A 24,309-nucleotide genomic window follows, 5' to 3' on the forward strand; every position below is an offset into this window, starting at 1 on the left:
TTTAAAGTCCTTTCCAGTTGATAGTTTGCAAAGTTCGCCCTACCAACCATTTAAAACATTCAGGCCTATGTGTTGTTGACAAAAGTGACAAGTCTTCAGGGGATTTTTTTTTAACTCACTCTGTCTACTTTAAAACACTCCCTTTCATATCTGGGACTAATAGCATTTGTTTATATTTGCATCATCAGGTGAAGTCAAACAATGTCAGCTTTTTGAGAAAAACTTTACTTGAATATTAAATTTGCAAAGTATTAATATTGTGGAACCCCATACCAATCATGCATTTCATAAAGTGTTTGTTTAAAGAATTGCAGCCAAGAGAAAGAATCTAGCTTGGCGACACCTAACGCAATTTAATTGGTTAAAATTCCACCTTAACTATATTTATTATCAATGATATCAAAAATTTCCGTTCAGTGACTTAGTCCATCTTTTTCTTTCTTGCAATTACACAAATACATGCATACATAAACATCCCTAGTTCAGTATTTGTCTTGCTGTCAGTCAGTGCTGAGCTACTTGTGACTAACAAACCTCATTCTTATAAAAGGTCATCACATGGAAAGAAAGAATCAGCTGTCTTTGTGGAAAGCAACTTTTCCTAGAGTACCGGTATTCAATGTATCTGTCAGTCAGTTATCTCCAAAAAGATATTGTCTTGCAGATTGCATTTGTGGCATACCCACTTATGGTTCTCATCTTTTACCCCCATTTCTTGTTTTACAACCAAAGCTGAACAGCAAACAAAGTCAAAGACATACCCTGCTTGCTTCCAAAAATTATATTTCCACCCGATTTTGAAATGAATCTTATTTAATTAAGAAGCAATGAGAGTCAACAGACAGCATTCATTAATTAGCCAGAGCAGGCTGCTGTAACCAGATCCACTGCATTAATGACAACAGCCCTGTGAAAAGCATCATTGTTCTCTGGATAATTGTCCTTTTAGTTAACGTGGCCCAGGAAAGCTCTCCTTGTTAAAGAAGCTGGCTGGGACCAAGGACAGCCGGAGGCAGGGAGGGGACTGGGACTGACACTGGCCCAGTGCCCAATGTGTGACAAGCCCACTTGTGTACCCTATGCTGAAATCCTTTTGGCATGTACTGGAATTAGCAGTCCCCAGGGTGTGGCACCAGGGGGTTGGTCATTAATTATATACCCTGAATCTTAACGAATGAGTAGCAATCAATAAAATAAAGGAGATGCATGCAAATAAGATGCTGATTATACTGCCTAATGACATGACATGCTGTTGAGATGAAGGGAAAATAGGAGGGAGAATAGAAAAGGAAGCAGTCGGCGATGGAGAAGAGGAAGAGGTTTGGCAACAAGTCTGTGTTGTTTCATTAGCTTGTTAGATGTAATTTTTGATCTCATCATTTAAGTTTTATGTTCGTCTTTGAGACAGAGTGCAGTACCTACCAGCCAGGAAGCAGAGTGAGACCTAAGAATTTATTTTACTGGAATTTGTTGAAGCTCCTAGGAAGCTGAAGGGATGTTCACTGCACCACTGAGAGACTGATAAAGGTGACAGGGAAAGAAGACGATGTTAGTTAACCTGCTTGAAACTCTGGCCCTTCACTGAATCTAAAAGGCCAGCTGGAGTTGTTGGAAACCTTATACCTGCCTTTAAGCTGAGAGGGAGGCCAGCCAAGAATTAATCACTACCTCATCCTACTTGTCACCAAGGATACTGTCTACCTCCATTCATAGCAAGCACGAGAGGGCAAGAAAGAAAGACAGAGAGGAGAGGGGAAAAAACAATTCTGCTAGTGTTTGTCACAAAAAAGCTCAACACAATTATGGAGAAAATACTACCGTCTTAGGCACCAATAAACATTTCAGTTTGTGCGATAGATGTATAGGACATATACCTGCATCACTACAAAAACATGTGCCATCTATACAGGGGAAACTTCATATGCTTTTTAAAATGCTGAACGATGCTGTATGAAAAGTTGCACCATGTTATGTCATTTGCTAATCAGAGTCAGATGTAAAGTTAGCAATCATTAGCAGAGAAAAGCATATTTGGCCACTTCATTATTATTCCTTAGTTTTTCCAATTGGTATAAATATCATGTAACAAACTGGGATTTGACATTTATGGTTTTTCTGTCATGGACTTTCAGTTTCCCTTGGAACAGTGCAATTTGAGCCTTTGCCAGTTCAATAGGCCAGGACAGTCCAAGGAGAGGACAGGGAACAGGTGGTGACCCTGCACAATCTGGGAGTATATTATTGACCAGGGTCTAGCACCCAGATTGATTACTTTATTGTATTGCCATGAACCTCACCGGCCAGAAACCTCGGATTGACCCTGACTGGACAGAGCATAACACCGACCCTCACCTTAGCTAAAGAGTTATGTGGCTTTGACCCGCTTCCTAATGGGGAGGTCTTGACCCGTTCACGAACTGGCCTCAGTAAGCAGTTGAAATGAGCCCACTGCTTTTCCGCCACCTTTGTGTCATCACAGGTAATTTAGAGGCTTGAAGGTTGGACCGAAGGTAGGGTCTCATTGGGGGATATCTTGTTTTTTTTTTTTTTTTGTATTCTGACATTAAACTTCTTCTGACACAACTCGGCTTGTTGTGTGAGCAAGCAGGAGAGAGCAAAACAAAACAGTGTTAATCTTTACCACATTGTACCATGACTGTTAGAAAACCATCTGTTGCTACCTAATATTTGGTTTTTCAGCTTATGGTAAATCAATAAAAGTCACAATAAATTGAATTATAGCACAGAATTGTAAAAGATGTATACAAAGTTGTAATATTCATGATAAAAAGTCCAAATTAAATTGTTTTTATTGATTGTCTGCTTTTCAAACTTTCACAGCGATATTGGAATTTAGCTGTGCCTTGTGTGGTGCAGCTGCTTTCTGGGCTGGATGCCATTTAGATGAACCTCATGCCCTGCGTGAACAGGGTGAGACAACAGGCAACACAGGGGAAGCAGCCTTTACTCTAGTGGAGGCTGTTTCCTCTACCATCATTTCCTACTTCCATTTAGCTGACAGACAGAATATCTGTCAGGCAGGTTTTTCCTGTGCTTTACATGCTTTTTCTAGTTGTCAGCTGCAGCTTTTCACCAGAAATAAACAAGCATACACTTAGTAAGCTGGGTAAACAGTTGACTCTGAAATGCCTCTCCTTCCACCTCCTTCCTTGCTGTCTCTGCTCTTGTGTTGCTCTTGTTTAATTTGTTCGTTTCTTCAGTTGAAGTTCCCCCAGATTACCATCAAAAGGTGCATGGTGTGGAAAGGATGTGCGAATTTTTGACTGTGGCAGTCTTATTTTTAACAATGCATGATGCATCACTGAACAACTACAAGAACAACTTCCCACTTTAATTCTCATCGCAATTTTTAGCATTTTCCCCCTTCCCACCAAATAAATTGGAGGCTTTGCTCCTGAGTTGATCTGCTCAGTCTTTGAAGTGAATCTTAACGCCCTGTTTCAAGTAGGATGTGAAGCTTGCTTCTCTATTGTGAAAACCTCTGTGCATGACTGAGATCATTGTCAAGGGAACTTTCTTACTGCATTACTTGCAGTACTTTTCAAGGAGTAAATATTTGCTTTTGGCTCTTTTTTATGTTGCTCATAATTAATGCCGCAGAACCTACAATGTTAAACCAAAAGATTAGATATTGCAGAAAATGTTGGGAGTGTCTTTTATGAGAGTGCCTTGATTACCTCCTCAAAAAGAGGAACACATGACTGCACTTACACAACTGCTCAATAATAACTGATAATAACAGGGTGATTGCCTGGACAAACAGATGTTCTGCTAAATACATTCTTCGTCAAAGGGTGTTTTTGCACACACGTTTCTCTGGTCCTGTTTGTTGCTTAAAAAGATTTTAACCAATCAATTCAGCAAGCGCTTCATGTTGTCGACATTACACAGCTTTCATCGCAGCATTTCTGATGCTTCGGCAAAAAGCACTTGAGCTCCATCACCCACCTTTCTTTAACTCTGTCCCAATTAACACTCAGCCCCCATTACATTGATTGGGTGAGGTGTGTTATTGGTTTGGTGGACCATGAACACATTGATCATATCGACCCACCACATGAACCATGAGAAAGTGTTGAGCTGCAGATTTCTGATAGTATAGAATTACCATTGAACATGAAGTTGTAGCACCCTGTGTGTGTTTGCTTGAGACTTTGTGTAGATTAGATGTACAGTGGGAAAAATAATGTGAATTTGTCCATTTTTGTCCTTTGTAAATATATTTTATTAATGGATATTTACATGAAATTCACATGGCAACAAGTAATCCACACGAAACTCAATCAGGTTATATGTAATAAAGTTGAATGACACATGGAATCAGTATTGAGCACAAAAGGTAAAAAAAAAGGCACTAAAGCCTTTAAACCAGCTGAAACCTGCTGGTATTTAGAAAACAACTCTTCTCCTTATCAGTGCCAATTTATATTTGTCTGTTTGGTTCTTATTTATGGCTTATAATAACAAGGTTTTCTCATTGCCAGAGTATCATACAAGGAGAATGCCATGATCAGTAAAAACAAAGACCTCTTTCAAAATCTCAACTTTCTCGCTGTTAAACCTGCTTATAGGATTGGTTTACACATTTCTAAACTTTTTAAAGTAATTGAGGCCTTATTCTGGAAATGGATAGAACATCATGTGAACATAAATCTGCTTCAGCTAGCTGCTCCTTGCAAGGTTTTTTCAAAAGGAGTCAAAAAAGTAATCAGAACAATTTAAAGAGACCTGGACCATTCACAGGGAGATTTCAAAGGACAGTACAGCAAGTACTGTTCTTCCATTAAAATAATAAGCAATGCATTCAACTGCCATAGACTGTGTGCATGCTCAATGAGAAAGACTCCACTGGTGATAAAAATGTCTGTTGAAGTGTCTGTTTAAGATTTGGTGGAGATTATTGGGACAAAATAAGGAAATAGTGGAAGAAAATTAAATAGAGGTGGGAGCATCATAGGACGTTTTTTTCACCTTATTATTTATTATTATAAAAACTTGTATGTTTTTTATATTATTTTCATGATTTATTTGTATGTGAATGGCTTTTCTTATTACCTACTGCTGGTGTGAATTCCATATCAACAGGACTATAATTGACAAGTTTAATACCTATTTTCCCCTCTTTATGTATTTTTCCTATTCCCTCTGGGTGTGGTTGTCTTGTTTTCAGATTTCAGGTCATTGGCTTTTATGTAGTTTTTGCTAAACTAATAGGCCCATGTCACGCCTAAAATATATTCTTTGGGGATGCTTTACCATTAAAGCATTGCTTCCCCTCTGCAAATAATCCCCGTGCAGTCCCCTGTAACCTAAAACACACACTCCTGTAGCTAGGCAAAAGGGCACAGCACTGCTTCACCTCAAGCAGACGCACCTGGCATCTGCCAGTCCATTCCAATTACTTCTCCCCAATTACAGGTTATGAACCAATTAGTCTTCCTATCGTCTTACACTGTCCCTATCATTCTCTGTTCTCACAGATCAAAAATAGGGGCGTCTCTTAGACATGGGGCAGAGAATCTTGTTATGCGGGACATGACTGATCTAAGCGACTTGGTGTTCAGCACAGTTTGAGTAAAATTACAGTGTTCCTATGTTACTGGGCCATGTCTGCGTGCGTCTGTGTGCGTGTTGAAGATATAATTGTGACATGTATACACCTCATCCAGAACAGCTGTCTGGAGGCATTTGCCTTAGCAAACTCCAACATGCACATGCATTGTAAGGAACACATTCCAGGGACAGTTATAGCTGTCAGTTTGTAATTTGTAGTAGCACTCAACTTGAACTTTCAGGGTGAGCCAGTTGGCCAAGTTGTAATTCTCACCTCTTTGCTGACATGTTTCTTTTGTGTGTATGTTAAAGGAGGTGAGCACAAAATGTGGACAAGCAAGTTTGCTCATGCTCACATGAATGAATCTATTTTTTTTCCCTGTATTGTTCCTTCATTTTTATACCTCATTTCTATTTTGGTGTTTTGTGTCATGTGTCTTGTACAAAAATCTGAATCCTCACTCTTGTTCCTCATTTCCCATTTTTTAGTTGGTTGATGTGAAGAACAACAACAACTTATAAACAGCATTCTAGCATACAGTGCCTTATAAACCCTCATTCCCTGTCAATGTTTTCTGCATTGTTATCAACCCACAGACTTGATGGATCAACACACAGTAGCGCATTTTATGTTACGTGACAAAAACATGTTATTTATTAACATTAAAAGTCGGTAAAGTTGATATTCAGCCCCTCTTAGTTAATATTTGTGCAACAATTACAGCTGTAAGGCTTTTGGATGTGTCTCTACCAGCTTTGTATGTCTAAAGAATAATATACAATATATGCCTTTGTTCTTTACAAAATAACATAATCTCAATCAGTTTGGTTACAGAACATCTGTTAATGTTAATTTTTCAACTCTTGCCACAGATTCTCAATTGGAACTTTGAGTAGGTCCTGTAAAATCCCTTTCACAAAACACTTACGCTGGGATTAAGGCATCTTTTTGCCACCTCCATGTAATTTGTAAAAGGACCAATATGGCGAGAGTGGAGAAGTCAGCCCAACTCTATTATATTTTTGGCTTGGCTTTAGTCACAGGCCTAAAGCTGACTTTTATAGAGGGAAAGCTAGCTTCACAGTTTGAGGGAGTGTTATAGTGATGATGTATGGTTTGTGCGATCAGAAAGCAACAGGATTTTAAAATGTCAACAAGACTCAGAAATAATGTCCAAAGAGAAGAGTTAGAAAGTGAGATAAATCGTTTAGACTTGTCTTCATGATTCTATTTGCTCACATTTGCAGAAATTACATTACCTGTTAAATTTCACTGGACTATTTTCAGTGATTAGGTAATGCAGTTGTATTTTTTTTTTCCTTATCAGAATTATGGGTGACGAATGCAAACACACACCATACATTTCTAGGTTTTACCATGTAAAAAAATTTTAAATATTGTTTGATTTTTTTTTTTTCACTTCACTCATACCCTACTTTGGGTTGGTCTAGCTCATAAAATCCTATTACAGTATATTAAAGTTTGTGACTGTAATGTGACATACCGGTAATGTGAAAAAGTTTCAGGAGTATAAATACATTTACCGTATATAGTAATTATTTTTAAACAACCACTTGTGATTTGTGATCTTACAGCTTTCTCTTTCTTGCAGTATTGTATCTCATCTCGGTGTTAGATTTTGTTTCTTAGTGGTCACAGTGGTCTTTAAAGTCACAGCAGTTATATCATTAATTCCTTAAACAACTGTCTCCCAAAGTAAACAGGATGCCTAGTAAGACTGGCTTCTTTTATTCTCAGATAGGAAAACATGTCATGTATTATTTTATCTCACTGATATATACACTGATATTAAGGTGTTTTTTTTTCTCTGTGTGTTCCAATGATGACTTATTTCTGCTTCTTGATCTCTAAACCATCTTGTAATCTCTATGAATGTGCATACACACAGGGAAGTCTTTAGCCTCTTCATTCTGTCTATTTAATCAGAAAATGTCCATGCTAGGACCCATTTCCCTGTGCCACTCTTCTCCCTAACCTTTTTTTTTTTTGCTGTTATTCAGTGCAATACACAGAAGTGTAGGCTGAAGCGATATGTAGTACAGTTGTGCGGTAACATACTTGCTTGTGCTTCTATGAGAAACCCTCTATTGCTGGCTGTAGCACTATGATCCTCAGACTAATTACTCAGCAGTGCAAACAATAATATTGCAGGTTGTAGTCAGTGTAATAATACCGTAGATTTGTTGGAATGTACTAGTCATTTGTACTGTCCCTCAGTTCAGTTTTGTCTCGGTATTATATTTTTTTCAAACTACGCCTTTTGCACTGAAACAAAATTACAAAATAACTTTTCTTGTGCCAAATATCTCATTCTAGAGTACGCTGAAGAAGTTAAGGGAGGTTTCTGCTAGTCTGATTTGCTCACACATGCATGCATTCAAGTTGACGGAAACTTCAGAGTGCCCAGGCGCAAAAAGATGTGTGCCTGTCCTCTGAGGAATGTGTGGGTTCTCTTGCAGCAATTGACCCTCAGACCCTTGGCTCACGTGACTGAAATTCCATTCACATACACACACAGACTGCATAGACACAACACTCAGACCCTCAGATGCTTTTATCTCCCTGCTAAGAAGTAGAAGGTACACCTCTTGAAAATACTGCAACAACACCCTCACAGCTCACTAACAAGAAAACAAGCAGTCAAATGCCAATAAACAATACAAATTTAAAAGGAGGCTACGTTTGATCCCTCAACATGAGAGTTTTATCATGAAAACTATGGAAGACTGGGGCTTCTGTGCTCTGCGTCTTAGCCTTGGTTTGGCTATAGTTTGTTCAGCAGGCTTCCCAGCTGGGGCCCAGATGTGTCAGCCATGTCATGCAGAGCTGCGAGGCACAAGATAAGAGGCTGATGGTAGGCCTGCTCCCTGGTCTCGGGTCTGTTTTGGAGCGGTACAACCCGATGTTGCGGTCGGTGCGATGTGAACTTTGACAGCCTATGTCATGCTTAATGCCTCACTTCCCAAATACAGCTCACTAGGGCTGATTTATATCTACCAGGTGTTACGGCGTGTAAGCAACTCGAGGATGAGAGGAGGCATGTGGCCTTTTCATTAAAGCAGACGAACAAGGGCTGCAGTGTGCGCGCAGCAGAGATGGTGGGACAGCAGGCTGGTCTTTCTCAAATATAGCTCCACGCCACTGTCACAACACTCAGACCCAGCTGGGAGAGGAAGAAAAGGAACTTATTAACACACTCCACAACTCTCAAAATATCCCCTTCGGATTTTGCTTCTCCCTTGCTCTTGTTTGGCACTGTTGTACTCTCTTTAAAAGAGATGTCATTTTTAAATGCTTTTTTTTCTCTTCTTTTTTTGTGTGTGTATGCTTGAGTGTAAAATGCCTTCGTGCCAAAGTTTAATGCGAGGCCCATCCTCACCAGAACGTAATGTCTGCTTGCAGCACAGCTTCAAGCACCTTGTAACCATAGAGAAAGATGCAGTTTCCCTGGAATGCATTAACTGTCCTCACCTTCATTTTCATTACAAGTAACCTTTTTCTGTTGTGAAATCTGACAACAGCTTCAGCTCTCCCAGTGCCTCAGTTTTAGTGTTTATGAACACATAGGTGTAATAAAGTGAAAAGTACAGTCTTTTAATCACATTTTCCTGTGTGTTCCTGACAGCAGCAGTGCTTCTCTTTACACAAGGGTATCTGTGCACTATGGTCTGCTTTGTCAGTGCTCAGCTTTGCTACAGAAATCCTGTTTGATGTTTCTTACACACTTCAGAGTCAAGTGCTGAGGTGTCTTTCAGCATTGCCCTCCAGGCCACCTTGTTATACACTTAACAAGTTGTTTTTCCTTTGTTTTCCTTCCCCTTTCCACTGTTGACTGTTCCTCATCCCAGCTTTGCTCTGAAGGAATTTGATTTACCTTCCAACGTTTACCTTGGAATCCTTCCTTGTAAACTGTAAGGCAAGTCCTGTCCTCCTTTTAGGATGACGATTGCGTCAAAAACGGATTTATGAGTACAGAGTTTACAAAATCACTGGTATGAAGACCAGGCATGTCTCATGCAATAACAGCTTGTCTTTATCTCCTGTTAAACAACAAAAAATATCCAGAGATATTCAATTCAGAGTTTATGCTGTTGTGTAGAATTTTGTTCCTAAGTTCTGAAATAGGTTTGGATTAATCATGTGCTGTTTTGAGTAGATAATGAATTACCGGTAAGTGGCTTAATTAGAGCACTTGCTCAGAAAATGTATCCCTGTTTGACACAACAATGGCTTTCTATGAGAAGTCAGTGGCTCTAGTCAGCCAATAACTTTTTAGCAGACCTCAGTTTCGTCTATTATATGTGCATTTATATATTTTTCACATTTGTGTCATTATACTCACAGAATTTAAGGCTTTTATTTAGCTGACCATAATAGATTGTAAAGTGTCATACATGGTTTTCAAGCATTTTTTTAAACAGCATTGCTATTACCCTTATTGCCCTGTTACCCTAGAAAAAACGCTATATTTCCCTGGGCGACAATGAAACACAGTAATGGCAGCATCATGTTGCCTAGGCAGACCTAAATCCAGTTGAGAACTTGTCGAGAGTTAAAAATGATCTGTTATAGACCTTCATCATCCCATCTGACTGAGCTTGAACTATTTTGCAAAAAAATGAGTAAAAATCTGAGATGTGCAAAGCTCATATAAATTTTCTAGCAACAGATATGAACTACTTAGTGTGTCCATAAAAATCCACAATTCATTAAAACTTTGTAATGTGTCAACATGCAAATAAGCTTAAATGGTATGAATACTTTTGCCAGGCATTGTCAAAGTTCACATTGTATCATGTTTCTCCTGTGTTTTATCCATTTGCAGTCACGATATGTAATTTCTCTTACATAAGATAAATAATCGTTCCTAGGATGGACATTTTTAAGTTGAGGAGAGGAAGAAGGCAGAGGCAAACATTTCCCACCGAGGTTTATTGTTTGAAACAGGAGCAGTCCTTTCCCAGGATAAGGGCCTCTTCAAGGCAGAGGGGAATTTGGACCAGCCTTGATATTACAAAAAAAGAATCTGTGTAGCAGAAAGAGTTTTGCTTTTCCTTTTTAAGTCTTTGTCATTAATGACTTTAGCAAATGTGAAGTGGAGAGTGAACGGTTTAGCTGAACAAGGTCTTTAAAGCAACCCTCTAATTATTTATCCAGGATATCCTACTCTAGAATTAGACTTTCATGTTTTTTTCTGCAGCAAAATAATTTCCACAGAATGGTTTCACTGGGACACTCTAATCCATGCTTTATGTGCATGTGTGTCATTGGTGTCTGTGTGTGTGTATGTGTGTCTGGATATGTGCTCACTCACATGATATGGTATATGCCCACACAAGCTTATGTGGATAGGACTGCGCTACTCCTCAGTAAGAGGTGCGTAAAAGAGATAGTGAGTTTCCATTTTCCACACATAACACTGCATGACTTCCCTCCTCGCTGCTCTCACTCCAGAACGCTTTCACCCACATTACTCAGGTTTCCTGGTCATTTGGCCTTCACATGCCTTCTAAAAGGGATCTTATCACTCTACTCAGGTTTACACACTTAACCGAACACTGCCCCTAACTCTCTGACTTTCTGTCTGATCTAACTCACTCCTCATAGTCTGCAGTGTGTGCCAGCTTAGCCTGCTAAATGCTGATGTTTGTGTCACACAGCATATGTGATTTTATTTTGCTTATATTTTGAGTTCTCACAGAAATTACATGTTTTCTTTATCCATGTCTTTATTTGAAAAAACTAATTGTTGCTCTTTTGTTTCTGCCCCTTTAAAAAACCCCATGAGTTGATATTTGCCTAATTCCAGGTGCCTGTGAAGCCTGTGTTTTTCCAGGTGCAGGACTGGGTCATTACTAAGGTATTTGTTTTCCAGATTGCACAGTAACGCTTAGCATTATAGACATGTCATCCATGTCCCCATTCTATCTGTCGGGGCATGATTTTCACAAACAGTCCATGTTCTCTCTCTCTGTACGCTCTCATTTAATGTAAAGGGCTGGTTGTAATTCTTTAGAAAGATTTCAGAAGGCTCAGATTGTTCTTTTGTTTATGTTAGGGGGTTTGAAGGGTCCCTCTTCTTCCCTTTTTGTTGTTTTGTACTCTGTATGCTAAACTGTTTCATTGATTCATAATAAATGTAGAGGCGATGGTAATGACATTTTCCTGTTCAGCGCAGTCTCAAGTTTTTTTTGGGTGGCAAGGCAATAAAGGAGAGCAGTGAGATGTCTATGTGGTGCTGGAATTCAGATGTAGCCACAGTGGATGGGCAGTATGAAAGACCCTCTAAAACATTTACATAAAGCCTTACAATTGTGATAATAAACCATTTTATCACTAGGCTCTGAATCAATATTGTGGCTTCTTAAGGTTTAATATTTCAATGGTATTGATCATCTTAACAACTGTGTTTGTGGTTGCCTTGCCTAAGCTGATGCATTGCCGAACAGTGTGTATGTGCTCCTGTATGGTTGTTAATATGGTTGCTCTTAATCGGTTGTTCTCAATTTTGTGTTTTCTAACAGTGACTCGAACGGTTTCCCACCTCTGAAAATGGGGTGGTGGATTATTTGAACTTGATCAGCTGCTTCTGTGCACAATATTCTGTCCACAGTCTATAACAACATCCCCAACCCTCACTCGGTATCAATTCCAAAAAATAAAAGAAAGAAATTAACTCAGCGCAAACACGGGCCCCTGAAAGCACTGTAGTTTGCAGATTTCACTTCCATCCTCTCCAGAGAGAACGTCTGCTTCCCGCATTTATAAATAGCGGCAGATCTGATAATTAGTAGAAATGAAGGACCTGGGGCTCCAAGAATTTGATCAGCACATTTTCCCCTTGTCCGTGACCTTTCATTGGACATGTATCTTTGGCTTCCCGGCTTTGTGTCTAGCGCCGTATCTTAATCTAATCTTACATCTTACTTTCCTTTTTATTTGCAGACACACAGAAGCCCAGTAGTACACATGTCGTTTTTAGAAGTTTTTCACTTTTCTAAATTCAGAAGAATCCCAAAGAATTAAAGATTAGCTCCTGAACGATAAAGGCACAGAGCACGACTTTCCTCTCAGCCTTACTGGATTCCGCTCTGTGAGAAAGTCAGAGGTCCGTGCTAAAGGATGTGAAGCTCCATGTCAAACCGTTTCAAATCACTCAACACCCATGTCTGTTGGTCTTAAATTGAGCTGAAATGGAGGATGTGTATCTAACCAATCTGATGAGTATTTGAAAATCTCTCCCACTCTATCTTGCAATTTTACAGCCACCCCACTGTGTGTGGATGTCAACCAGTGCAGTGTGCATGGGGTTGCCTGGGGGTGAACATTAGTTTGTGCCCAATGGCCCTTCTCTGATTTTACATCAATATCGTAATTTCAAGGATAATTTATGCACTTATAAATTACAAAGCGATCTAAGCAAACCACATGAGACACAGGAGAAAAATAACAGTGCAATCTTTATGAATGAAAAAGTGGTAAGAAGTTGCCTTTGTAGAATTTCCCTGTAAGTTTTTCCTGTCTTTTTCAAATACATAAGTGTTAAAAAATGGAAAGTTTTGCTGTGATATACTGACATTTTTACCCCAGACAGTCATAAGAATTCATAAGAAAGAGGATATCCTTTTTGCCTGCTCTTATTTCATTTCTTTTCCTGTATGAGCGGTTTTCATATTTGTTCTTGAAGTGCACCAGAACACTGCAACCCCCTCTCCCTGTTTGCTAATTGGTGGGAGACTGGGAGCTTCCTGCTGTGCGTTCACAGCTTCTCTCTTTGCTTTGCCACCCCACCAGGTCTTTCACCATCGCTCTGCAGAACCCAGTAATTAACCCTCAGCTAATTAACTACTTCTAATTACACCAGTGGGCTGTTTCCATCACACCTTGGGAAACTGGACGAACTCTGATGCAGTATCAGTCTTTTCTTCAGTTTGACTCAAACCTGTCTCTATAACTGAATCCCACCACGTTGTTGAGCTCTGATTTTACTGCTTCGGTTTCTTAGGTAACTTTTTCCATTTCCATTTGCAGTATCGAATGGATTTGCACAATGCGATAGAGTTGTGTAAAGGGTAAAAATAATTTTGCACATTCTGCTTCCGGTCCACTGATCTTATGCAACACCCATCCATCCATCCATCCATTTTCTATACACCCTTCGTCCCAACACGTTAATTTATTTTTCAAATTCCTACAAAAATTGAGAGATGTTGAAGTACATTTAGTCTGGTCAGACCATGTTAAATGTTTTTGTCATACTTTATATTTTGTATGACAACCAACAGCTACCAACAAGCGTGACGGTGAACTACATGCCTCGATTCAGACGTACTTGAGAAATTTTCCCAGACATGCCAGGGAAGAGTCTCGGGCACATGCACTCTCTGCTGTAAACACACATGACTGTTCCTCCATGCCTCAGACTCGACACAGCACTAGCTATTTCTGTTTCACAGACTGATAGCTCCCACTGAACATCATTGATTTTACGGGAAGCCCTGTTTACAGGCTGAGTGCCATCGACCTGAGGTGACTTTTTACCTCCTGCAGTTAGAGCATCCTTATGTCTGCATTAGTGGAAGAAAAGGCTGAACATTTACAATTCACAATTAACAACACTGTGTAGATGAGCAGTTGTCACAATTTCAATTTTGGGGAAAAAGATAACAAGTACTGCAAACATATTTTAATCATGTTTTGTAATATTTTTAGTAATTTTTTTTGGCCTACTAAAGTTATTCTTAAAGTTACTTGGTGATAGTGAAGTACTGGGAGGTATTCTCTTTTTGACTGGCATTTTTTTCAGTAAAATATTTGCCTGTTTGATATTTTATCCTATTTGAATGTTCCAATTATTCATTTCATGGATACATTTATTTCTTTTTTTTTAAAAACATTAGTCTGGCGAGCTATTAAAATTTCTTTCTTAAAGAGTTCATTCAGGAAATAATTTTGGCAAGACACATAAATCTTAGTGCAACACATTTACATTTCCCTCATTGTTAGAGTGCTGTGTTGAAGCAAGGATTCACTAAGCTAACGTTATAGTGAATGCACGCCTTTATTGGTGATTAAGTGGAACAAACCTGGGAGATAAACCCAGGCTTCGCTCTGCCCGAGGACTACAATAGTTCCCTCGTCAATGAGCATGTCCCTGGTGCAACATCAAAAGCCTTCCCCTGCTTTATCAATAAGAATCCTTCCTTCCCACATCTTCCTGTAACTTGCTTAGCGTTCACGCCATTGATTTTTCAATAAGCGCCCCTTACCCTGCGGTGGCTGGCCTGGCTCTGTGATGGCTCAGAGAGAAGACACAGACAAGCTACATCACTGAGGAACAATTGAGAATCAGATCTGCTGTATCGTTAGTGGTCCTTAAGGCATATAAAGTAGCTCTGTCTTTTCTGTTTCAAACAGGAGGTCTCTCATTGCTGACGTATATTCAGATAGAAGTTTTGGTCTCTGTCCTGCCTATAATTTTGCAGCTTGTGTGAGAGCTTATTCTCTCAGGACCCCCTGGAAAACAGTGGTACTCTAGAGGCACTAACAATTCTTCAAAGCAAGTCATCAGCCGTGGTTATAATCAAATGGTTCCTTGGCCTTAAATTCGTACCCTGCATGGTAAATCACACCAAATGAAAAGACCTGTAACTTAGATCTAACTAATTAAAACAACCAAATGACATCCAAATTGTGGCATTGCTCATAAGATCAGAAGCTGATTTAAAAGAGATTAAAGCTTTTCCTGTTATTGCTCAGAAGTTGTGGAATAATGTCTTTTTTTCATGAGAAGAAGAAAGCAAAACAGTTCTGGCAAGTGTCTTTGAAGGAAGGTGGCACAAGGGGTGATTTCTACTGTCTGGCACACTCTCTTTTAGATCAGCTTAGGAATCCAGCCTTTTCTTCCTTGTGATTATCTCATATTGTCAACTAAAGCTTGTTTTGGCTGCACACAGCCTGCTTATTGTGAACTTAGTGGGCCCACATTTGGAACTACAATGCAACCTAGGCTGCAGGGGCCATGGCTTAATCACTTGTTGTGCTGCCAGCATGCAAAAAGAATTGTTTTATTTCTGAATATGACATGATACTGTATATCTGTCCATAATAATGCTTGGTTGTAGTCACCTTCAGCGGGCTCCTCCTTCATTTTGATTTGTGGTTATTAACATAGTCAGCACTCAGAGACTCCAGCCTCCTCCACTTCCCCTCTCCTTCGACTGCGTCTCTGTGTCTGTCTCCTGTACTTGTTTAGTGCCTCCCAGAGATTAAAGCTTTTCCTGCTTTAAACAGGTGTCACTGAGCCAGGCAGACATCCAAGAGACAAACAGTTTTATATCAGTTGGGCCCATCTGCGACTTTCCGACTCCAGACAATCCCATTGCTCATCTGTAACCACTGTAGGTTATTGAATTACACCATCTTGATTTTAAAGGGCAATCCTGTTTTCTATAAGCAGTGGGCACACCAAGCTAGCTCAGAGCTTCACCTCTGATCAAGAGTCATTGTGTTACCCTGACTACTGCTAATTGCTTGTGGTATCTTAGATATGTAATAAGAACTGAGGGCTACATACTCTCAGTACAGTAGCCCACACTGTACTCAGCTTGTTCACACTCATCAAGGCCAAAAGCAGGTCATTGTAAAGCAGCAGTCTCAACTGCTAATCGTGCATTTGTGCAAACTTCCCCATCATAGCAACTACTGGAACGTAAAGGAATGGGTCAATAAATAATAAAAAATAAAGCATGAAATATTCCCCTTTTTGATGTGGGAATATTTTCCCGTGAGACATTTCTTTCAAACAACTGTCATTTCTGTCCTTTTTCCACTTAATTTTGCACAATTTATCCTCTTGCTTTTAGCTTGAAGAATCACTCGGCTTGGAGTGGCTTTTCTTTTTTTTTTCTTCTTCCACTCCTCAGCCGTCTGTCCATTTGTGTGAAATGGCCGTTGAGCTCATAGCCTCTTATTAATGGAGCAGATAATAAATACAGACCAGTAGGGCTAGTATCCCCTCACTCAATATGGCAGCCATCTTTAAATCATGTCTGGTTGTATAAAGCAATCTTGTTAATAAGCCAGCAAGTCTACCATCTTCAATATCTCATCAAATTATATGCAAACCAGCTCAAAGTTAAGGGTTAGTTCATTCAGCATTAAAAAACTAACAGCTTGCACATCCTTTGATAAATGCGTGCACATTTCCAACGTTTATTTGTTAGTTTCTTTTTAACTTTCTCTGTTTATTTTGGTTTCCACTGCCCTTCCTTTATTATGTCTTACTTGAATTATATTTTATGTTGCTTAATATAGCTTAGTTTATGGTCTCTTACAGTTAATAATGAAGCCTTAACACAAATTAAGATCTTTAAAATAGTTGTGCATTATTTTTGTAGTGGAAGAGATTATAGGTTGAAGAGGTACTTTGCACAAGGGGTACTTTTCATCAGACATTCATGAATAGGCAGACAGACATTATCAATCTCTCCTCTTGCTCAGTGGTTAATGTGCTAGGCTGTGGGGGTAGACTTTATTCTGATCACAGCTGAAATTTGCATCTCTAAGTAAATAAGTAAATAAATCAAGTGCAAGCACTGAATTTGCTAATCAACCGAGACATGGCAGTGAGCTTGGTGCCGGGAAACTTTACTCATGTAATATTCAGCACTGGTGGGTTAAAGGGCAGCCCAGAGTTATTGGCTTCAGCCCGATTGCCCCCTTTAATCAATGTTGGCTGCATCCCTTTAATAAAATTATTAGCTCAGCAGTATCTTGTGTTATCATTTTATCTCTTCTGCGCTCTAAATTGCAGCCTGTGTTGGGCCTCTCAGATGCTCGGGGCATGGCCAGCTCCCGAAAGCTCAGCTCCCATTTATTATTTCAGAGGCGGATGATGGCTGGAGTGTTTGAAACCAGGCTAAGCTCAGAGGTTATTGGATGCAAGATCTAAACACAGCTGCAGTGAAGTCCCAACCCATCTTATGTATTTTGAGCTCCAAAAAAAAAAAAAATCCAGCCTTTTATTGCTGCTGTTAGTTTAGGCATTCCTATCCCAATAATACACATGATTTATATTTTTCCCTTTTTACTGCAACTCTAGTTGGAGTAATAACTGTAATGCTGCTAACAATTTTTTAAACAACACATTTTCACCTTTTCTACAAGTTATGTAAATGTGTGATGTGCTGACGGGTGGCTTCTCAGTGTCTAATTATCTCACAAGGAATCTATTTGATCTATTAAGTTAGTATGACTGCAAGTTAATTAAAAACGGATGTAGGATTTGCAGAATATAAGATTAAGGGTGTTGTTTGGAAGGTGAAGATAAAAGATGGTGCTTTTGTGATATGGCAGGAAGATGAATTGTGGATGGCTTATTAGTGCTTGTCTCAGGTATTGTGTTTAAGTGCCTAATCTAGCGTAATGAGTAGGGTGTCAGGTTTCCAATTATATCTCAAAGTTTTGGCTCTTGTTTAATTTGCCATGCTTTTGATATTCTTTTCTTTTATGGCTTCTATGCATAGATTTTATATTTATATGTTTGTTTGTTTTTTCAATTGAAACAGTAATTTTGCTTAAAATATGGAGACTTGTTTCTAGCTTTGACATGGAAATGTGTACCATATCTACAATTTATTAACCTCTTATATGTATCTTTGCAGGCCTAGATGCGATGAACGCCTCATGTAGGCATCAGCATGGACAGCTGTGAGTCTCCCGTGGTTTCTGGGACAGAGGATGGGCTCAGCTCCTCCCAACAGCAGCAACCACCACAGCCCTGGAACGATCACTCAAGCTCACAGGTCACTTGCACCAACCAGGCCCCTTCTCTGGATGCCCTGTCCCTCTCTGGGTCGTATCCTTCTCAGCCCCTGAACTCTATTGCCCCTCATGACGGGGTGAGAGACCTACAGTCACAGCAGCCGCAGCCAAAACAGACATTACCCCAGGCTCACCGTGATAGCCCTGCCATTGGCCAGCTGCATTCCAGGAAAGAGGGTCTTGAAGAAGTGGTGCAGGAGGGAGTGAGCTGTGAAGAGGAAGAATCTGAGGACTTAGATGAAATGGAGATTGACAGCTGTTTTCCAAGTCTTCAGCCCTTTCCTGGAGTGCCAATAACTTCAGGGGGAGGAGGTATGCCCACTCTTTTGCGACATCAGCCCACACAACAGCAGGGACCACCTGAGAGTGGGAGTGAAGAAGGAGAGGAGGAAGAGGAAGAGGAGAGTAGTGATGTGGAAAACCTGACTGGAGAGATAGTCTACCAGCCAGATGGCTCAGCATACATTGTGGAGAGCCTCAGTCAATTGATCCAAAGTAGTGGAAGTATGGTACCTGGCCTGCTTCCTACAAACTCTGTCACAAGTGGGGGAAAACTGGGAGAACCTGCTGGGGTTTCATCCTCAGTCTACCCACAGATCATCAACACTTTCCACATAGCATCATCTTTTGGGAAGTGGTTTGGTAACTCGGACCAAGGTTTTTCCAATACCTCATCAATGGCAGGCCTCAGCCCTGTCCTGCACAGTTTTCGTGTCTTCGATGTGCGGCACAAAAGCAACAAGGATTACCTGAACAGCGATGGGTCTGCCAAGAAGTCCTGTGTATCCAAAGATGTTCCCAACAATGTGGATTTTTCCAAATTTGATGGGCTAGCCCTTTATGGAAAGGGTAAGCCCATTCTAATGTGTTTTCTCTGCAAGTTGTCCTTTGGCTATGCTCGTTCCTTTGCCACTCATGCTGTCCATGATCACCGCATGACACTGTGTGAAGATGAACGGCAGCTGTTAGGGGACAAGCATGCCTCTGCCATCATCCAGGGCATTGGGAAGGACAAGGAGCCCCTTATTAGCTTCCTGGAACCAAAAAATAGGAGCAGCTCTCTGCCACCTACCTTGCTACCCATTAACTCTGGACAGAGCTTCTATGGTACATTTAGTGGTGTTCATCTGGAGCCTGGAAATAGCAGTGGGGGAAGTGAGACCCTCCTGAACAAAGACTCTGATTCTGGCCTTCAACAACAGCAGCAGCAGCAACAAACACCACTTGGTTCAGTCCTTTCTATAGGTGGACTAAGTGTTTCCAAAGCATCCACTCTTACCTCTTCTCCTGGCTCTGCCAAAGACTCCAGTGCCCTGCCCAAACAGGGAGGGAGAATAGAGGAGCCTGTGGGGAAAGAGTTGGCATACAAGGGAGAAGATATGAGAACTGAGGGACATGAAAGCAATGTGCAGCTATCCAACCAGTTGGGGGGCTCAGAAGAAGAGGACGAACTATTGTTAGGGGAAGAGGAAGATGAGGTGGAGGCAGAAAGCACTGCAGTGGCCTGTGGTGGTAACAGTAGCAGCGGTGGGAGTGAGGTGGGGGAACCAGCTGTCTCAAACCAAAGCAATTCCAAATCTCCTTTATTATTGCCTAGTAGCACTCTCCAGCCTTCTGCCTGCACCTCTGCAGTCAGTTCCACGCTCAACAGCAAAGCCCTTGCTTCCATTTCCTCCTCTGTCAAGGAAGAGGCTTCAGCTGCAGATGGTGGAGGGAGGACATCAGAGCTCCCTCTGAGCTTTAACTGCCAGGGACCAACAGTTCCCATGGCAATAGCGGCAGCTGCCGTCAGAAGGAGCGAGGATGACACTGCTGGCACTTCTTCCTCACCTCTGTCCACCAATGCTGCTGCTGATGAAAGTGCCAATCGAGATAGTGCCACAGCTCCAGAACCAAATGATTGCCCAGCAGAAGGAGAGGATGAAAATGGTGCCCTTCTGCATCATCATCATATACACCACCATCATCATCACCTCCACCCCTCATCTCATGGTCACTCCCTCTCCCTTCCAGGGGGTTCTTGTGACATCACAGGGATGGGGGAGTGTTCACAGAACCATGGCCCAGGTGGGAGTGGAGGAAGCGGAGTAGAGTGTCCCAAATGTGATACCGTTCTGGGGTCATCACGTTCTTTAGGGGGTCATATGACCATGATGCATTCACGCAATTCATGCAAGACACTAAAGTGTCCCAAATGCAATTGGCATTATAAGTACCAGCAGACATTGGAGGCCCATATGAAAGAGAAACACCCAGACTCTGGAGGCTCCTGTGTGTATTGCAGCAGTGGTCAGAGTCACCCTCGTTTGGCTCGTGGTGAAAGTTATACCTGTGGATACAAGCCCTTCCGGTGTGAGGTAAGAACACAGAAAAAGTGCTAATGCTCCTTTTTAAGAGTTGATAAGCTTTTTAGTTTTGTTAATTTAGATGGATAAATTAAAATAATGTATAATTTTAGCCAAGAATTATGTCTCTATAGCATTATTACACTTAAAGAGAAAATATTATTTGTTCTTCAGGTGTGTAACTATTCCACTACGACAAAGGGCAACTTAAGTATCCACATGCAATCGGATAAGCACTTAAACAACATGCAGACACTGCAGAATGGAGGCTCCATTGGCTCTGCACAGGAGCAGGTCTTTGGACATAACCCAGGTGGAGTGGTGGCTGTACCTTCAGTGACCCAGGCCAGCAGCCATCATACCCCACACCATCATCCGACGCAGTCGTCCACTCACATGTCTGTCCCATGTGGAGCCCCCTCACCAACAAAGCCGAAGAGCAAACCTACCTGGCGGTGTGAAGTTTGTGACTATGAAACCAACGTTGCGCGGAATCTACGCATCCACATGACCAGTGAAAAGCACATGCACAACATGATGCTTCTCCAACAAAATGTGACTCAGATGCAGCATGGGCGACTTGGCTTAGGAGCCATGCCCTCACCATCTGAGGCTGAGCTTTACCAATATTACCTGACCCAGAACATGAGCCTTCCACCAGGCCTTAAGATAGATCCAGCTGGACCGGAAGCCCAGTTCCTGATGGGGAGTTTTCATCTGGATCCCAGCATGGCTACCTTGGCGCCTGCACTCGGTGAGTCGCATCTTGCCTCTCTAAATTTTAAAAACAGTCTTAGTTTCCCAACACTTAAAGCAAAATTTTATTTCCAGTGATTGTTGTACACATGTTGTGGGAAAACATCTTAGTAAATGTCTTGGCAAAATCATGAGAAATACAGACCATATGTCCCTGCCTTTTCAGCTATATATACAGGACTGATAATTGTAAATGTTGGTTAGTTAAGTTTTAATTGTATTTCTACCATTCATAAAAGCCTTTTTGGTTCATATGGCCATTCCTGGAAGCAAAATGTGTATCATGTGATACAGAGACTCTAAATATAATTGATTCTTCTACCTTTCATAATCTTGGTGAATTAATGCCTCATACACTGCCCCTGCACAGGACATTTCTTTAATCCCAGTTTTGCTTCCTCCTGGTGGATTTCAAACTATTACTTTCTGTTCCTGCAGTGTCTGTGTTCTAGTACCATTGGGTCCCGCAGGATTTCTGACCATTACCCCTGCTTCCACACAAGCTGATACAATAGTTCCATTAATTTAAAACCCTCCCCCCATCCTCCTTTAAAATGGATCTTTCAGTTTTTTTAAGGTGGGGTTATATGAAGTATATCCCAGTTGTTAGAATCTTACCTTTTGCTTACAGCTATAGTGTTAGGAACCAGGGAAGGAGGCTGACAGGTCACTCAAACGCCTCTGAATAAGAGCTCAGATGAGTAAAATTTTGGAATGTTAAATAATAACATAAATCTATTAACAAACTACTCTACTTTAATATTATTTGACAAGTACATAAATCCTAAGATAATGTATTATCTAATGGTATATCAGACCAGAAATGGATGATATTTATTGTTTCTTGCTCTCTCTTTGCATTGCTGAAGATTTTTTAGTGTCGAGCATAACACTAAAAGCTTTGGCGGTAATCAGTCCCAATACTCACTTGTTGTACTAAAATCATGATATGAGAAGATGATTTTCAGAATTAAAGAATAAGATAAAGAGAATGATAGCTTGTGGTATAATCTACGCTAAAGAGTGAAGCAGTACTATAGCAAACATTTATTTAAAACTACTGGTTAAAAGATAATCTATAATTTGTAAAAACCCATTGTTACATAAAAGCAGATTAGTTGACATAGTGAGTATTTCTTTCTGCTTTTATAATAATAGTAAAAATTAGTATGGAAATAGTTGCACAACTTTAAGTCAATACCGTGAACAAATGATATACTGCCAAATTCACTGCTGCAGTGTACATATCTATAGTAAATCAATAAATCCATCTAGGTATGAAGCATGAAGTCATGAAGGAAGAGAAGGCAGGAGATGTAGAACAGTACTAGCATACTATGTCAGCATGTCGGTGCATCTGTTAGTGAGTATAAGCAGCTATGACTGGGTCTGCAAATGATTTCAGAGGACTTCTCAAAGGTCTCTCTCTCTCTCTTTGCTATAAAAGCCCAGGTAACAGCCTGCCTTTTGCAGCAATAAATAAAAAGGAGCTGCTGGTATTAATTTAGTGTAAAGCCAGGTTAGGTCAGGCCTGCATACTCAGTCTGGGCAGTGAAAGATTAAAGAACAGCAAATAAAGGCAAAAGTGTCACCTCTTACCTAATTTCTTTTTGCCCATTGTGATTTGACATGCTCCTTTTATTGCCTCTGTTCTAGTTTATGTAAGTATTTTAATGTGTTTTAAATATATGTTTTTAACTGCAGTTTTTGGCAAACTTTCTATTTTTTAACATGCTTGGATTTGGATTTTATAATTATTTGTTTTTAAAGTTGTGGCATAATTTATATTGTTGTTAGAAGGGCATGTATCCTAACACTGGGACTAAAGACATTCATTCTGTTAAGATAATGAAAAGAAAAACATTGCATATTGTTTAAATTGTAACATTTAATTGGATAATTGACACAAGGTGTTTACATGAGGGCTATAAAAACACACAATAAACCTTTTGTTTTCCTACGATTTCCTGTTTTGGGTCAGGTAAGAGGACCACAAATTTTCTATTAGCTAAATACATGACAGGCATAACATTATCGAGGATGTTTTATTACTTTCTTCAAAGTCGTAAATCCACATACCGTACACTAAAAGTACTATGCCTTTAAACTGTTTGTGAAAGCGGAGATGATGAGGTCATGGTTTGGTTTTTCTTTGTGTCTCATCTTTGGAAAATCTAAAGAAATCAGCAAAGACAGATCAGGCTGAGCACTGCAGATCTCCAGTTCTGTTTCATCCCTGGATACAATTGATATTGATGCTACCTGTCAATTAATCCAGATGCCAGAAAGTGGCATGTTCATCAATTCCAACAATGACATGCGAACATAAACTACATTGGTATGTCCGGCCATCATATCATTCAGAAAGAGGGCAGGTTCTTTCTTACTCCTTTGTCCATGACAGATTAAAGTTTGTCAATGTAGTCAGGGCCTAAAACCTTATAGTCAAAGACATGTCTTGTCCTAAACTTTAAGTGTTTGGCCTTCAACATTTTTGCTTTTGCAAGCCTTAGAGTCGCATCAAAACTTTGAAGCAACTCTAAGGTGGCAGCATAATTGATTTGGTGGCGTGAGAGAGACTTGTGCTCTTGATGAACTAGATAACATCATAGGGAAAGAAAGTTACATAATGGAGCAACACATGAACAAAAACCCAAATCACCTAGTATAATGTCAAATAGTGAAAATAAAAAAGATTATTTGTTTTTTCTACAGTGTATATAAACACTACTGTAATGATCACAATGTGCTAGCAGTGTAACAATCTAGCTACTCTTTCCTTAATTT

The 24,309-nt window shown here is 40.2% G+C and overlaps 1 protein-coding gene across 3 annotated transcripts in view; it reads left to right on the top strand.

Moving 5' to 3' along the window:
- The window catches only part of zfhx3b (zinc finger homeobox 3b), a 206,059-nt gene that overhangs the window by 96,916 nt on the left and 84,834 nt on the right, over positions 1–24,309 (top strand). For all 3 annotated transcript variants that reach the window (XM_044139043.1, XM_044139053.1, XM_044139034.1), the window contains 2 exons: positions 18,262–20,778; positions 20,941–21,520. In XM_044139043.1, the coding sequence (XP_043994978.1) occupies positions 18,298–20,778; positions 20,941–21,520 (3,061 nt within the window). In that variant the 5' untranslated portion in view covers positions 18,262–18,297. The remainder of the gene's footprint in view (positions 1–18,261; positions 20,779–20,940; positions 21,521–24,309) is intronic.

Source organism: Gambusia affinis, linkage group LG02, assembly GCF_019740435.1.
Source record: "Gambusia affinis linkage group LG02, SWU_Gaff_1.0, whole genome shotgun sequence".
In the NCBI taxonomy this organism is placed as follows: domain Eukaryota; kingdom Metazoa; phylum Chordata; class Actinopteri; order Cyprinodontiformes; family Poeciliidae; genus Gambusia; species Gambusia affinis.